Source organism: Oncorhynchus nerka, linkage group LG6 (genome assembly GCF_034236695.1).
Source record: "Oncorhynchus nerka isolate Pitt River linkage group LG6, Oner_Uvic_2.0, whole genome shotgun sequence".
Taxonomy (NCBI): Eukaryota; Metazoa; Chordata; class Actinopteri; order Salmoniformes; family Salmonidae; genus Oncorhynchus; species Oncorhynchus nerka.
In genome coordinates, this window is record NC_088401.1 from 63,815,708 (window position 1) to 63,832,801 (window position 17,094).

The following is a 17,094-nucleotide window of genomic DNA, read 5'->3' on the forward strand; positions in this document are numbered from 1 at the left end:
AGTATTTGGATTTAAATATACTTATGTATCAAAAGTACATTTAATTGCTAAAATATACTTACGTATCAAAAGTTAAAGTATAAATCATTTCAAATTCCTTATATTAAGCAAACTAGACAGCACCATTTTCTTGTTTTATTAATTTACAGATAGCCAGGGGCATGCTTCAATACTCTCATATCATTTACAAACGAAGCATGTGTTTAGTAAGTCCACCAGGTCAGAGGCAGTAGGGATGACCAGGGATGTTCTCTTGATAAGTGTGTGAATTAGACCATTTTCCTGTCCTGCTAAGCATTCAAAATGTAATGAGTACTTTTGGGTGTCAGGGAAAATGTATGGAGTAAAAAGTACATAATTTCCTTTAGGAATGTAGTGAAGTAAAAGTTGCCAAAAATATAAATAGTAAAGTACAGTACAGATACCCCCCAAAAACGACAGGATTGCTGGGTCCCCCGTGGACAGTTGAGCTAACTTAGACTAATGTGATTGCATGAGGTTGTAAGTATCAAGATAATTTCCCAGGATATAGACATATCTGATATTGGCAGAAAGCTTAAATTCTTGTTAATCTAACTGCACTGTCCAATTTACAGTAGCTATTACAGTGAAATAATACCATGCGATTGTTTGAAGAGAGTGCACAGTTATGAACTTGAAAATGTATTAATAAACCAATTAGGCACATTTGGGCAGTCTTGATACAACATTTTGAACAGGAATTCAATGGTTCATTGGATCAGTCTAAAATGTTGCACCTACACTGCTGCCATCTAGTGGCCAAAATCTCAATTGTGCCTCAGCTACAATAATACATTAAGGCCTTTCTCTGGCATTTTAAAGATTGTACAATATTTTTTTTTAATTCATGTTTTTTTCTTTGTATCATCTTTTACCAGATCTAATGTGTTATATTCACCTACATTAATTTAACATTTAAACAAACTTCAAAGTTTGCATATCCTTGCTACAGGCAGTTAGATTTGGGTATGTCATTTTAGACCAAAAAAAAGGGGGCGGATCCTGAAGAGGTTTAAGTAGTACTTTCAAGTATTTTTACTTAAGTACTTTACACCACTGACAGTTTGTCAAGATGCAAGCCACAATTTACATTGTTCCAAGTCTTTTCAGACCTTTTAGATAACGTATGTTTTTTTCCACAGAAACAAAGCCGGCTGGCTGCATGTATTGAGTGCTCACCGAGGGCAGTGAGGTGGGCCGGCTAGGCGGTGTAGACTCCTGTGCATTATCCTTCTTCTGGGCATCACTTTCTCCTGGCACTGAAGATGATGGCATGGCTGGTAATGGGCTTGCCCTGGGGGAGGGGCTGTGTGTGGGTGGGGGAGTGGCCTCACATGGGTGTGTGTCGGAACCATCAGAGGAGGCTGTAGGTGTGGCAGGGGAGGGGTAGAACCGTAGAGGGGAGGTCCTTCCCTCGCTCTCTGGAGTGGTGACCTCATCGTTTCCCATGTCGCCGTTCACTCGCAGCAAGCCGTCCACCTGAGTACACAGGTTAGAGACTGAAGGCTTAGAGAACACACACATGTATACATACTACAAAGATGCATTTCAATGTCAAAATCCAACACTTAAAACACAATTTTAGAGATACTGTATCCACGCCAAAAATATCCTTCAGACAGCAATACAAGAACAGTCAACTGGGGTGAACTCTCCCAAATTCCACAGCAACGACTGCATTATGACCACACAGTTGTACTCCAGACCACCCAGACCGGAAGTTGCCATGTTGTAAATAAAACCTTAACTCATTCATGTAACTCTGGCCTATAAGCTATTCAGCTAGCCCGATAACATGCTGGGACTGAATGAAAGGCTGTAATGCATGTGTGAGGAGCACAGAGTACTCCAGACACACAGGGGGGTTTGTTGAATGAAGGGGGACTCACTACCCAGAATCACCCCCTCAGTCTGTGTGGTCCTCTCTGTCTGCCCAGAGACCCACTTCACATTGAGAGGGACTACTTGTCAACTTCTTAAGTCAATACGGGAACAGAGCCCCCCATTCAGGCTCCCCTCAGCTCCAAATAAGAGATTCCAGACACAGAAGTGAAAGAAGTCCCGGTTTGTTCCCATAATAACCCCAAAGCATGTTATCTTCCTTTGGAATAGGCCCATTTGGCAAATGGCTCTGAGGATGAAAATGAACATCCTGTTATGCTGAATTGAGATGTTGCAACAGACTTCGGGGAAGAAGGAAAAGGGATTTATATCTTTTTGTCTGAAAACATGACACCTAATCTCCATGGTTTCTGTCTTCTATTCTAATTTAAATGCCAAGATCAGGGTTCCATTTACACAATACATTTGTGTGCCCTTGGAAGACTAGGCTGAACAAAACATTCAAACTACTTTGAGGGATGAGTGGCGAACAAGCCCACGGCCCCCCTGGTAATTTAAACCTTTGTTCAAACACAATGTTACAGTAAAATACACTAGTGATAACACTGATAAAACCCTTGCCATTATTAGCTGGCATTTTGTGCCTCACCTTGCCTGGCCTGGGTCCCACCAGCATCTGCATGCCCTTGGGTTGATTGTAAGGCTTGGGCATCAGCAAAGGCACAGACTTGGGTGAGACGGCCCGGATCGAGGGGTTTGGTTCAGGCTTGCGCGACCGAATCTGGGGGCGAAGAGACAAACCCTGGGGGAACCCCACCACCTGGGCCTCAACAGTAGCGGTAAACTTGGGTGCCGGGAGCGACTGCTGCCTCAGGTACTTCAGGGAGCCATTTGTATCTTCTTCCGGGGAGGTGGGGGTGGGAGAACAGGAAGTGGGGGTGAGGGTGAGACGTGTGTTGGTGGTAGCGGTGGGATCCTCAGAGATGCTCCTGTCCAGCAGTTTGGGCAGTTGCAGGCGCTCCAACACCGCTTCACTGATGGTGAAGCGCTGGGCGTAGCGGTGGAGGACCAACGCTGCCTCCTCAGGGGTGCGGGCCAACCGGTAAGCCTCGCGGAGGTCGTTCTCACGACGCTCCCTAGGGGAGGAGAGACGGTAGGACAAGATGAGACAGGGGCCATGTGACTGGCTACACACTGACAAAAGCATCATTGTTGAAACATGCTATGATCCCCTGATGCAATTATAAAATAGGTTGAGGCCCGGATGAGATAAAAAAACCACAGGCTATGAGAGAAGAGAGTAGGTATAGGCCTATACTGGACATGGAGACAACCAACAATATGGAAACCAGGATTCGATCTAAAATGGAGGATTTCCTTGTGACGTACTTCTCCTCAACAATCTCTCGGTAGGTTTTGATGCTCTTCCTCCTCTGAGAGATGGCCCCCCCCTCACCCGTCATCAGCTTCTCCATCATCTTCCTCTCTTCCTCCTTCTTAATCAGGTCCTGGGAGACGCTTCTCCTGCGACTCTTCCACCGGGCTAGGTCCTAACAGACCGACAGTAGATGTGTGACTGTATGAATGCTTGAATGTGTAGGTGTGTGTGTGCAACTGTATGATAAAGTGTGAGTAAGTAAGTGTAGATGTGTGTATAAAAGTGTATTCGCATGTGCGTATGCGTGTGTGAGAGAGAGTGCTTACATCCTGCCAGTGGTCCTCTTCCTCCTTCATCATGTTGTACTGGTTGTGCATGAGCTCGTGGCGCACCTGGCTGTGGTGTGGCAAGATGGCGTCCTCCTCACAACGCATGTCAATCATACTCACACTCCTGAGGGGAAAAAAAGGAGAAGACAAGGATATGGAAGGAGTTATAGAGAGATTCACTGGGAGAAAAGTCATGGATACGGTATAGACAGAAAGAGTTTTATTTTAAAGGAACATAAGATGGAGTAATGTTTAGAGCTGCCGTAGTGATGAAAGTTCAGCCAGGAAAGGTCAAACCGAGTCGATGGTCAGATGCACCTTCTCAAACCCAAAAAGGAACTCACCATGATTCTGACAATACCACACATATTGGATATTACTCTTCTGTATATATTAGTTTGTATTATACTGTGTAGAACCATGCAAAACAGAAGGCAGCAGCGATAACGTTAATAATTAAAGGCAGATTATAACAACATGTAAAGCAACATGCTATCAAAAGGTCATATATACAGTAGCCTATCTGTACAACAGCACAGAGCATCAGTTATACATTTGATCGAGGTTTTGTTTTGAGAACCACAGTGAGAGCCTCATACCTTGTACATATACTTGTTTGTGAGTGTATGCGACATGCATCATATGGTGAGCTCTCTAGTCTCTCTAGCCTTCCACAATTTTCAAATGTTCTGGCTTCACAGCGTCTGCATGTAATAGAACATGAGTTTGTCATAGAAGAACTACGTCACTGTCTACGTCACCATCTTATCCGCTTGAATAAAATACTAAATAGTATCTAGCAAGATGGAGATCACAGAGGTTATTTTTAATGAGTGCATTTCGCAAGTGGCTAATTAACATCAACTAGCTTCACTAAAACTAACCATCTGAAAATGTCTGAAACCCTACCTCTTCAAAGAGTATCAAAAATAAATCCCATGGTGCCCCCCACCCCAAAAAGAATTATGTATGCACCAATGTAAGATGATCTTATCCAGAGCGACTGCTAAATGACTAAAATGTAAATGTTAATGTAAAACCACTGCAAGGTTTTGCATGCAATCTTTGGTTTTGAATCTTCATTCAGGCATGTCTGCCTCCTGATTAAAAAAAGAAATAAAAAAAAGAAGAGTTGTCAGTCTGAAGAGGACCCACCCCAGAACAATCTTCCCCCCTTATTGAAGTTGCCTAAAGAGTCCGTCATTGAAATCAGACCCTAGTCACTGCTGTTGCCTAGGGTTTGGGATTTACGAGACTATGAGCTGTCCACAAGACAGGAGAGTGATCTAGGTTCATCCTATTCCACAGTAGACCCTCGAAGGCTATAAGAGACACACCAACTCGGTGAGGCTGGATAAGTGGCTCACAGACATTTTCGGGTGCACCCTTGCAGTTAGGATTCATGCGCACGTCTAGAGTTCCAGCGTTTGCTTTTGAGAGTGAGTGTGAGACATGCAGATGACAGAAAATGACAGATCTTAATTTGAAGTCAACCGCTAGACCCTCCCAACTTCTGGCAAATAAAAATGAATAGGATGGGTGTAACATGGTTGAAAGTCCAATAGTCCATAGTTACACCCATCAGCTCCTTACAGATATACATGTCTAGAAGCTGGCATACTTGATGGGATACTTTGCAGGTGTGGTTTAGCAGGGATGTGCTGACGATGGGTAACAAAGAACCACTTACTCTGGGTCATCTGATACACTAGCAGCTCTGTGACTGAATCTACGAAAGCAGAGACATGGAGAAAGAGCACAAACACTAATGAACAAACATACAACTACAACACATACAGATCTGGACACACAACGCAATACATACAGATATGAGAATGTGTGATATAAGGAATATAGGGGGCGTGTTGAAAACACCTGTAGGTTTACTCTATGGGTTCCCGTTGACAACAGAATGAGCTCTTTGTAAAGAAACAAGAAAGTTTAATGAGATACTTACTATAGGTTCAGTATTATTACAAAATGAGCAATTACTGTCTTAAATATCAAAACGATGGGTTTACAGTATAGTTGTTCTGGCTAGATCTCCAGATCTACAGAAAACAGTGTCCATTTGAACACAAGGTGGCACTCTAAACAAGAACACAGCCAGCTCAGCACTTGGGGAGAAAAATAACACTGAATTCACTGCACTAATATAGGCCTCTACAGAATATTGTATGGCGCAGATGGAAATGATCTCATGATGCAGTCTAAAATAAAACTAGCATTAAAAAGCATGCATATTTTATTAGCCTGCTCATAACGCATCTTCAAAGATGGGGTTCTTCGTCTTTCGCCAGAACAATACGCAATTTGGAGGTTTGGGTTAACCGGGTTTGGGTTTAAGTTCCAGGCCACAGAGGGCTTTTAAAAGCTGCCTTTCTGACGTTGGGAAGGATGCGAGTGAAAGCGTGTCTTGTGGTCCTATTAAGACTGGCCACAAGACGGAGAGACGCAGTGACGAGCGGTTTTATGAAACGGACAGCATATAAATTGTTTTACGGGCTGTATGTATTTGTCATATCTGCCACAGAGCGAAAGGCCATTTTTCTACTACTAGCAGTGCATTCTGGTAATAGAGTTTAAGTCTACTCTATGTATTATGTTTACCATGTATGCATATATCTGCAAGTGTTTAGGCACATTCATGCATACATGCGCAGCCCTGTATATTCAACTATTATTAAATAGCAACACTCCTTGGACAAAGCTAAGAAAGTAATACAATGTAAATATGATTGAGGGAGTTGCTGTAACCAGTGTGTATTGGAAATGGTCAAATTTCAGAGGTCACCATGCAAGGTTACTTAAAAGGTCACTGTCATTTCTTCACATGCGCAAAAACATACAAACCAAAATGAACAAATAAAATATATAAAGTATAAATAGAGAAAGGTCATGCATTCTTCATGTTTGCCATCCAGAGGTGTGCATCACTGCTCGAGGTCATGGCCACATGCGTATGAAGCAGGATTTCTAAACGCCTACTGAAGGATGACAGGTAATGTAGTTCTCTGTATCTGATCTGTGTAGGCTGGGAGAAACCCAATATGTTGTGGCTGTTATGGTGTGATGCTCCTCCCTTAGCCAACTGAGCATTTTGTATCGGTCTCTGAATCCTAGTCAATGAACGACAAGCTCACATTGGCGGGAGGTCGTCGTCAAGCCAAGATGGACATTTCCCCACCGCCGGTTTGTTGCCCTCGCGACCTTCAACCTCCGACTTGCCCATGCGACCCTGGCAGGTGATGGTCAGCGTGGTGGTTGCCCCGGCTGAAGGAACAGGCAGGAACTGGTTTGGACCAGTGGTGCCGCTGTGTTTTGGCGAGGTAAGGGCACGGCGAGCCCATACGTCGTCATTCCTCCCCGTGTCTGTCGCCAGGGATATGGACAGCCCCACCTTCTTTTGCCCTGCCTTCTCCCTGTAAATCATGGGAGGGAACTTCCTGGTTGTGTCCAGGCTGGCCCTGGGGCTAAGGGGGCTCGTCACGATGATGGAGGTAGTCATGGGGCTGGTTGTCAGGGATGACGGACGGTATAGTTCCTCGGAGCATGAGCGGACGGGGCTACTGCTGAGAGAATGGTTTGGTTAGCATTGACCAAGGTCGTAGGGCATTTGACATTATTTCACTATTGAAATAACAATAAAACAAAATTAGGATATCCAGATAGTTGAAATAAAAAATACAAAAAAAGTCTCGACCAATCATAATTAGGCAAATGCACATGGCAGAGGTAAACAGCGGAAGGCTGCTATCTCCAGTCGTTTTTGGCAAAAAGCAACAGGGTTGTTCCATGTTATTTCATCAAGCCATGACACCTACCATTGTTCAGATTGTTCTGAAATGGTTTCTGTAGTTAGAAACAGATCATTCAGCAACTTTATTTTGTGGAAATATCATTTTCTCAGAGAACTTAAGCTAATTAATTGCACCCAAATTGACCATAAATATTTTTAAGGATTCATACAATATTCAATAATTATAGTACCAAACATCCAATTTGGACTTCACATTTTTCAAACTTTGTCCACCTAATAGTAGGAACAGTACCATCTAGCGGTTAAAATCTGGTGATATCAGGATGATGGATGGGACATAAACCTAAAAAATTAAAATTACTAGTTTCTCTGAACAGGGGAAATTTCCCTACGTGGGAGTATTGTGAACTGCATGTCAGGGATTTTGACCTGGTTACATATACATTGAACACCACATCAGATTTTTGGCATGTTTTGTTATTTATGTTGACGAAGTTGGCTCTTTTACATTTGGATTTTTTTTGTGTTCCCCATTTTGTGGGGGCGGTCGAGGGGAATTCCTTCTTATTATGTGAATATTGACTCTGCCAATAGCACCATGTTGCCTAGGTGATCAAATCAGAAAAATACTCTTCATTGACGGGCCGCCCCCAAGTGGTAAGGGTAGGTAACAACACATCCACCATGCTGATCCTCAAAAAAGGGGCCCCTCAGGGGTGCGTGCTCAGTCCCCTCCTGTACCATGTGGTGCCAGGACAACAACCTCTCCGTCAATGTGATCAAGACAAAGGAGATGATTGTGGACTACAGGAAAAAGAGGACAGAGCACGCCCCCCATTCTCATCGACAGGGCTGCAGTGGAGCAGGTTGAGAGCTTTAAGTTCCATGGTGTTCACATTGCCAACAAACTAACATGGTCCAAGACAGTCGTGAAGAGGGAACAACAGAACATATTCCCCCTCATGAGACTGAAAAGATTTGGCATTGGTCCTCAGATCCTCAAAAGGTTCTACAGCTGCACCATTGAGAGCATCCCGACTGGTTGCAACACTGCATGGCAACTGCTCGGCCTCCGACCGCAAGGCACTACAGACGGTAGTGCAAATGGCCCAGTGCATCACTGGGGCCAAGCTCCCTGCCATCCAGGACCTCTATACCAGGTGGTGTCAGAGGAAGGCCCTAAAAATTGTCAATGACTCCTGCCACCCTAGTTGTAGACTGTTCTCTCTGCTACCCCACGGCAAGCGGTACCGGAGCGCCAAGTCTTGGTCCAAGAGGCTTCTAAACAGCTTCTACCCCCAAGCCATGAGACTCCTTAACACCTAATCAAATGGCTACCCAGACTATTTGCATTACCCCCCCTCTTTTACACACTGTTGTTATCATCTATGCATAGTCAATTTAATAACTCTACCTACATGTACATATTATCTCAACTAACCGGTGCCCCCGCACCGGTACCCCCCCTGTATAGTCTCGCCATTGTTATTTTACTGCTGCTCTTAAATGACTTGTTACTTCTGTTATGGCAGAAGGCCATAAGAAGTTGCTACAGGACGGATGTCAAAACAACTGCCAGGAACACATAGAGCGACTCATCAGAAATAAAAAGAACAAACATTGCAGACTCCTGGCAAACACCAAAACCCCAAACTTCTGAGCTTGGTTTTCACATGCAGCGAAAGAGGGCAGCTGTGGCCAACGCCAACAAAAACACTAGGCCACAGCACAGCTTATGTTTGGAATGTTCCTCGGACCTCCCCAGAATAACTCTTGGGTATGTCCTAAATGGCACCGTATTACCTATATAGTGCCCCTACTTTTGACCAGGGCCCACAGTGCACTATATCAGGAATAGTGTGCCATTTAGGATGCAGACTTGGAACATGCCCTGTACACAAGTCCTATATCATCTTTAGTGTGTTTAGTCAGCCAACATAGTGCCAAGCCAGGTCTTCAGATATCGAGGCCAGAGAAAGCAGACCTATTCATAGGGTGGATCCAAATTCAACTCACTACGGCCCCAAATAAGCATCAGTCATGTCCTTGTCGGAAAATAACAGGAAAAGTTACGCTCTTATGAAATGGTTCACTGAATCTCCCAGAGTTTGTGTAAGTAGTTGTCTTTAGAAGTATCTGCATGGGCGTGTTTGAAGGTGTCATCACCAAAACAATATAAGGAAATCAAATTGGCACCTTGGTTCAATACATTTTACAGGAATATCCTAAAGAGGGTTAATTAAGTTAGGGTCATTGGAACTGTGGCTTGATGAGACAAGAGACTAAGGGAAAGTTTCATCTGGGGATTGTTTTGGTAAGGGGTTATTGTTTTAGCTTTAGGAATTAGGGCACACAGTGATTGGCACCTTTGCTCAGCAGTCCCAAACTGCCCAACCCAAACTGCTACAGACCTATATCTATCCTACCATGCCTTTCTAAGGTCTTCGAAAGCCAAGTCAACAAACAGATTACCGACCATTTCGAATCTCACCATACCTTCTCTGCTATGCAATCTGGTTTCAGAGCTGGTCATGGGTGCACCTCAGCCACGCTCAAGGTCCTAAACGATATCTTAACCGCCATCGATAAGAAACATTACTGTGCAGCCGTATTCATTGATCTGGCCAAGGCTTTCGACTCTGTCAACCACCGCATCCTCATCGGCAGACTCGACAGCCTTGGTTTCTCAAATGATTGCCTCGCCTGGTTCACCAACTACTTCTCTGATAGAGTTCAGTGTGTCAAATCGGAGGGTCTGCTGTCCGGACCTCTGGCAGTCTCTATGGGGGTGCCACAGGGTTCAATTCTTGGACCGACTCTCTTCTCTGTATACATCAATGAGGTCGCTCTTGCTGCTGGTGAGTCTCTGATCCACCTCTACGCAGACGACACCATTCTGTATACTTCCGGCCCTTCTTTGGACACTGTGTTAACAACCCTACAGGCAAGCTTCAATGCCATACAACTCTCCTTCCGTGGCCTCCAATTGCTCTTAAATACAAGTAAAACTAAATGCATGCTCTTCAACCGATCGCTACCTGCACCTACCCGCCTGTCCAACATCACTACTCTGGACGGCTCTGACTTAGAATACGTGGACAACTACAAATACTTAGGTGTCTGGTTAGACTGTAAACTCTCCTTCCAGACCCATATCAAACATCTCCAATCCAAAGTTAAATCTAGAATTGGCTTCCTATTTCGCAACAAAGCATCCTTCACTCATGCTGCCAAACATACCCTTGTAAAATTGACCATCCTACCAATCCTCGACTTTGGCGATGTCATTTACAAAATAGCCTCCAATACCCTACTCAACAAATTGGATGCAGTCTATCACAGTGCTATCCGTTTTGTCACCAAAGCCCCATATACTACCCACCATTGCGACCTGTACGCTCTCGTTGGCTGGCCCTCGCTTCATACTCGTCGCCAAACCCACTGGCTCCATGTCATCTACAAGACCCTGCTAGGTAAAGTCCCCCTTATCTCAGCTCGCTGGTCACCATAGCATCTCCCACCTGTAGCACACGCTCCAGCAGGTATATCTCTCTAGTCACCCCCAAAACCAATTCTTTCTTTGGCCGCCTCTCCTTCCAGTTCTCTGCTGCCAATGACTGGAACGAACTACAAAAATCTCTTAAATTGGAAACACTTATCTCCCTCACTAGCTTTAAGCACCAACTGTCAGAGCATCTTACAGATTACTGCACCTGTACATAGCCCACCTATAATTTAGCCCAAACAACTACCTCTTTCCCAACTGTATTTAATTAATTTATTTATTTTGCTCCTTTGCACCCCATTATTTTTATTTCTACTTTGCACATTCTTCCATTGCAAAACTACCATTCCAGTGTTTTACTTGCTATATTGTATTTACTTTGCCACCATGGCCTTTTTTGCCTTTACCTCCCTTCTCACCTAATTTGCTCACATTGTATATAGACTTGTTTTTTTTTACTGTATTATTGACTGTATGTTTGTTTTACTCCATGTGTAACTCTGTCGTTGTATGTGTCGAACTGCTTTGCTTTATCTTGGCCAGGTCGCAATTGTAAATGAGAACTTGTTCTCAACTTGCTTACCTGGTTAAATAAAGGTGAAATAAAAAAATAAAAAAATAAAAAGTCACAGTCAGGTGTATAGCAGTCTCCCTGTGGTTGAGTGTGGGGGTCTGTGAGCGCTGAGGGGGGGTGTAGGAGTGAAGCTCATACTTCTCCCTCTCCTGTCTCCACAGGCATGCCGGAGTGAACCTCCCTTCCTCCTCTTTTCTCTCCTCCATTTCTTCCTCACCCCTGTGTTGTTCTTCTGACTGATTCTGTGGTTGGGGAAGGGGTTGGGCTTGGAGCTCGGGGGACGGGGGCTCAATAGGAGCTATAACTGGGGGTACGTCTAGGTTGGGGAGTTCGGTTGGACTGTTACACACAGACACACACACATACATCCATCCAGCACACACGCACGCCCACACAAGCGGCAATCACAACACCAACATGCAACGATAACACAGCGTAGCACAAACAAAGCCACAAGGCATGTGAAACACGCAAGCATTACCACAAAACACAGTGATAATGTGATCATATGCACAATGACAATGGGAGTACCAAAAAGCAACACACCAATGGAAACATGTGGAAGGAAAAAATAAGCAAATGAACAGATCACACATTATAATGATGTAATAAAAATCTCAAAACATTTGAATAAAGAGACACTGAAAAGCAGAACAAGCTGAATGAAGAATAATGTGCTGTTTGGTATTGGTCGGCCAGGGACCCGATGACCTCGGTGAAAAGCTCAAGCCAATCTCATGATCTCATTCAAGCGCACAGACAGGTGTAGAAATGCACTGACACATGCACACGTCCTAATACATTTACTCAGATAGGGTTAGCATGACCTTAGGATCTACAATTGCACAACCCACATGTAAACACAGAGACACACTTGCTTGCTCTGCACACACTTGCTCCTTGTTGACTTCCACTTACAGGTTTAACTCTTTCCAATTACAACCTTGCATTGAGACACACACACGTAGAGGAAATACGATGTTTGCTGAATGAATCCAGCTGGAAGCCAGTCATCCTTCCAACACTATTGCGAAGCCTGCATTCGTCATCGTGTGAGAGTGGTGTGTAGGTGTTACATCTAAAGTCTGGTTTAAACTAATAAGCTTAAAGTCAAACCATGCCATGTCAACAAGGTCAGATGTACTGTTGGAGCAAAGGCTCGATTTAGTAGGTGACGTCTAGTGTAAACAAACACACTCATATGTATGCATGTAAACTCAGCAAAAAAAGAAACATCCTCTCACTGTCAACTGCGTTTATTTTAAGCAAACTTAAATGTGTAAATATTTGTATGAACATAACAAGATTCAACAACAGACCAACTGAACAAGTTCCACAGACATGTGACTAACAGAAATGGAATAATGTGTCCCTGAATAAAGGGGGGGGCAAAATCAACTGTAACAGTCAGTATCTGGTGTGGCCACCAGCGCATCTCCTCCTCATGGACTGCACCAGATTTGCCAGTTCTTGCTGCGAGATATTACCCCACTCTTCCACCAAGGCACCTTAAAGTTCCCGGACATTTCTGGGGGGAATGGCCCTAGCCCTCAACAGGTACCAGACATGCTCAATGGGATTGAGATTTGAGCTCTTCGCTGGCCATGGCAGAACACTGACTTTCCAGTCTTGCAGGAAATCACACACAGAACAAGCAGTATGGCTGGTGGCATGCTGGAGGGTCATTGATGGAGGGATTGTGCGTTCCTGGAGTAACTCGGGCAGTTGTTGTTGCCATCCTGTAGCTGTCCTGCAGGTGTGATGTTCGGATGTACCAATCATGTGCAGATGTTGTTACACGTGGTCTGCCACTGCGAGGACGATCAGCTGTCTGTGCGGTCTCCCTGTAGTGCTGTCTTAGGCGTCTCACAGTATGGACATTGCAATTTATTGCCCTGGCCACATCTGCAATCCTCATGCCTCCTTGTAGCATGCCTATGGCATGTTCACGCAGATGAGCAGGGACCCTGGGCATCTTTCTTCTGGTGTTTTTCAGAGTCAGTAGAAAGGCCTCTGTAGTGTCCTAAGTTTTCATAACTGTGACCTTAATTGCCTACCGTCTGTAAGCTGTTAGTGGCTTAACGACCGTTCCACAGGTGCATGTTCATTAGTTGTTTATGGTTCATTGAACAAGCATGGGAAACCATGTTTAAACCCTTTACAATGAAGATCTGTGAAGTTATTTGGATTTTTACAAATTATCTTTGAAAGACGGGGTCGTTTTTTTTTGCTGAGTTTATGTATGTGTGTGTTTGTACAGTATGTATGCATGTACTCTGTGTGCACACATGAAAGCACGCTCACACACATGCTCTTAAGCGCACACACACCAGATTTCAACTCATCAAGATGAGTGAAACAAGCCATATTTTAGTTTCATGAAAACCTCAATACGCTGTTTTGATATCGGTTTCTAACAACACTCAACAGGGTCATATAGTAGCCAAAGTAGCTCACACATTTTAAGAGTCACCTATCTGTGTCTGCATAGCAAATGTCTTGCCTGTTGCTGGCTTTCCTCTGAGTGCTTCGGCTTTGGCCAATCAAACACACATCTGGTCTATATCAGATCCTCCGTTCATGCCACAACAGTACTAATTTTATTTTTACTATGCTCCAGAACTTTGGTGACTACTAAGTCTTTTTTAAACCTCACGCTTTGAGCTGGATGTGTCAACATGTGGTTCATACACTAATAATCTATGAGCAGAATTACTGTTTTACCTTAATTAGCCACGGAATCCCTAGTTTGAATACAACTGTTTTTCTGGATGCCACATTTTCCCCCATGTGGGCCAGCCCCCTAGCAAATCAAGGGCAACCAATGAGCTTCAGCCTCTCGCCATAACAGATACAGCTATCAATACACACATGACGCACCCACAGCAGAGGGAGAGAGCGAGCAAAGAAGTGGTGCACGTCTGCATATCTGGAAAATTGCGTGCTACGTTAGGTCATTTTCAAAGACAATTTTTGGCTCATGAGAACTACTTTCAGAACTACTGGCTAAATAGTATACAAAAGTACAGGAAAATCTCTTTAAACATGCATGTTCCACATCAGACAAGACATTCCCAGTCTCCTTTGTGCGTTGGGGGAATTACAATATGAAGGAAAATTGGCTGACGGTAGCGGTTTTCGAAGTGCTGTGTCAGGTCTGGTGGAAGAAACAACATATCAGTGTTCCGGAGAGAAGCAGTCCATCACCACCACCCTGGGGCGGCAGGGTAGCCTAGTGGTTAGAGCGTTGGACTAGTAACTGGAAGGTTGCAAGTTCAAACCCCCGAGCTGACAAGGTACGAATCTGTCGTTCTGCCCGTGAACAGGCAGTTAACCCACCATCATTGAAAATAAGAATTTGTTCTTAACTGACTTGCCTAGTTAAATAAAGGTAAAAAAAAAAAAAATTAAAACATGCCGACACTTCTAGAAAAGATAGAATAAGGGCCCAGAGTTTCTTTCGTCTCAATGCTAATAACAGAACGAACCATTAGCATTTTGGCTAATGTTTAGATTGATGGCCCATTAGGCTCGTGTTATCTGTAGCTAAAAAAGAACACTATGCTAACGAGCTGCTAAGGTGTGTGCACCAATCGAGTGGTGATGAGTATTTTGGAGAACAGTTATCATTTTGAACAATAGCGTATGAGAGGTACTTTTTCAATATATGACAAATACAATATTAGCATATTGGTCTCCTACTGCTATTGAAACACCTCCCACTATCTATTGGCTTGGGTCTGTCTGAACTTGTCTGTCAAAGTGTAGCAAGTGACATACAAATATCAAGTTTTCCTGGAGAAAAGAGTGCCAACACATTTACCAAACTACACCATGGATACGATCGAATATCCATACTAGCATTCCACTTAGTAGTGGTAGTAGGCTCTGTTCCAATTTATCTATCACTTTTATTACATCACCAATGCTCACCTGAAGGGTATATCGCCTCCTATGGGCGAGGTGGCGGTACTCCAGCTCTTGCGGCTGCCTCCACCCCCTCCACTGCCCTCCTCCCGGCTCTCGTGGTCACCCCTTTTCCTGCGCAGCGGTGTGGGCACATAGCCACTGGCGTTGCTCTTGTTGGGCAGGTACTGATTGAAGGGCACCATCACGCGGGGCTCGCTCACCGAGGTCCGCCGAGCCAGCATGTCATCCTTGCGCACGTCTGGCAGCTTCCTGCCCCCGTGGGGTCCGGCGTCGGACTCGGAGTCGCTGCCACGGCCTGGTGGGTACAAACAAGGGAGAGACTGACTTAAACCACCACAGTACCCCCATGAAACGTTGCCCCACCCACCGAGAAAGAGAAATAACTGCTTAGGTTTTTAAAATTAGACATCAGCGTTTACCAATCCTGGTCTAAAAGGACCACTTTCTTCATTGGTTTTCATTTTAATGATGCTATCCAACCACTGACCTCTCAACTTGGATAGACATTACTAAGAGTGGTCTAGAGGTATGCTAGAAACACCCCAGTATCAATTAAACAGACCATTGAACAGCAGAAAACTTTCTAGATTGTGCCTTTAAGAGCTCTAAGTCTGATATAGCCATAGACCGTTAAAATGGAAATAAACCACAAGAATCCGTTAAAAAGAACACCAGTACATTAGGAGTCCCCCAGTACCTGGCCTAGATGATCATGTGACGTAGCAGTCTGCCAGTGAAGTCTCTCTTTTACCACCTATGCACCTTTCTAGGTTTTCTTAAACAAACTGTACAGTATACTTATTATGGGCGAATGTAGATACTGTTTGATTGCTCTTGTCAACCATCAAATTAACCCAAAATAGTAACATTTGGTTGTGCAGAACCTCATCGCTTAAGGTCTTCCCTCCCTCTCTGCCACATAAATTCATCCTTTAAGGTCCTGCCCTTCTCCACTTAGAGATTTATGCTTCCCAAATGGCACCCTATTTCCCCTTCAAAGTGCACTACTTTTGACCAGAGCCCAGAGGATGCCATTTGGGACGCAAACATTCACTTTTTGACAGTTAAAGACTATAGAGTCCTTAAGGTACTTCTGCTTCAAATTGACCATAGGTTGTAAAGTGGAGGGGTTTAACCCTTCAACAGCTTCAATTGGAACCATAAGCAGGTGCCACTAATGCGTGGGGTCGCCGGTCAACCCGTGGTCGCCGGTCAACCCGTGGTCGCCGGTCAACCCGTGGTCGCCGGTCAACCCGTGGTCGCCGGTCAACCCGTGGTCTCCGGTCAACCTGTGGTCTCCGGTCAACAGTAAACCACATGTCAACAGAAAACCACATGTTACCAGTAAATGGCAGGTAGCATAGCGGTTAAGAATGTTGGGCCAGTAACTGAAAGGTCGCTTGTTCGAATCACAGAGCCTACTAGGTGAAAAATATGTCGATGTGCCCTTGAGCCAGGCACTTAACTCCAATTGCTCCTGTAAGTCTCTCTGGATAAGAGCGTCTGCTAAATTACTAAAATGTAAACATGTGGACTACTGTTAACAGGGAAGAATAGAAGAGGGAGGAATAGAGAAGAGTGAAGACTAGAATAGGGAAGAGAGTACAGAAGTGGCCTCTTGCTAGTAACACAAAGATGTCTATTTATCCACAGTGTGCGTCGATTTACATAACCCCTGACAAAAGAGGGCTGCCATTATCACATTTATTTTGGATGAAATTAAAATCCTCTGAGTTAGCTTCCACAGTGAGTTTG

General features: G+C 44.3%; 1 protein-coding gene across 9 annotated transcripts in view; it reads right to left on the reverse strand.

Moving 5' to 3' along the window:
* LOC115130834 (LIM and calponin homology domains-containing protein 1-like) overlaps positions 1 to 17,094 on the reverse strand; it is a 139,170-nt gene that overhangs the window by 19,346 nt on the left and 102,730 nt on the right. For 7 of the 9 annotated variants that reach the window (XM_065019787.1, XM_065019788.1, XM_029662346.2 and 4 more), the window contains 6 exons: positions 15,343 to 15,634; positions 5,261 to 5,299; positions 3,568 to 3,694; positions 3,253 to 3,413; positions 2,513 to 2,999; positions 1,201 to 1,500 (listed from right to left, as the gene is read on the reverse strand). In XM_065019787.1, the coding sequence (XP_064875859.1) occupies positions 1,201 to 1,500; positions 2,513 to 2,999; positions 3,253 to 3,413; positions 3,568 to 3,694; positions 5,261 to 5,299; positions 15,343 to 15,634 (1,406 nt within the window). The remainder of the gene's footprint in view (positions 1 to 1,200; positions 1,501 to 2,512; positions 3,000 to 3,252; positions 3,414 to 3,567; positions 3,695 to 5,260; positions 5,300 to 15,342; positions 15,635 to 17,094) is intronic. The other 2 variants (XM_065019791.1, XM_065019789.1) reach the window with 1 other exon arrangement.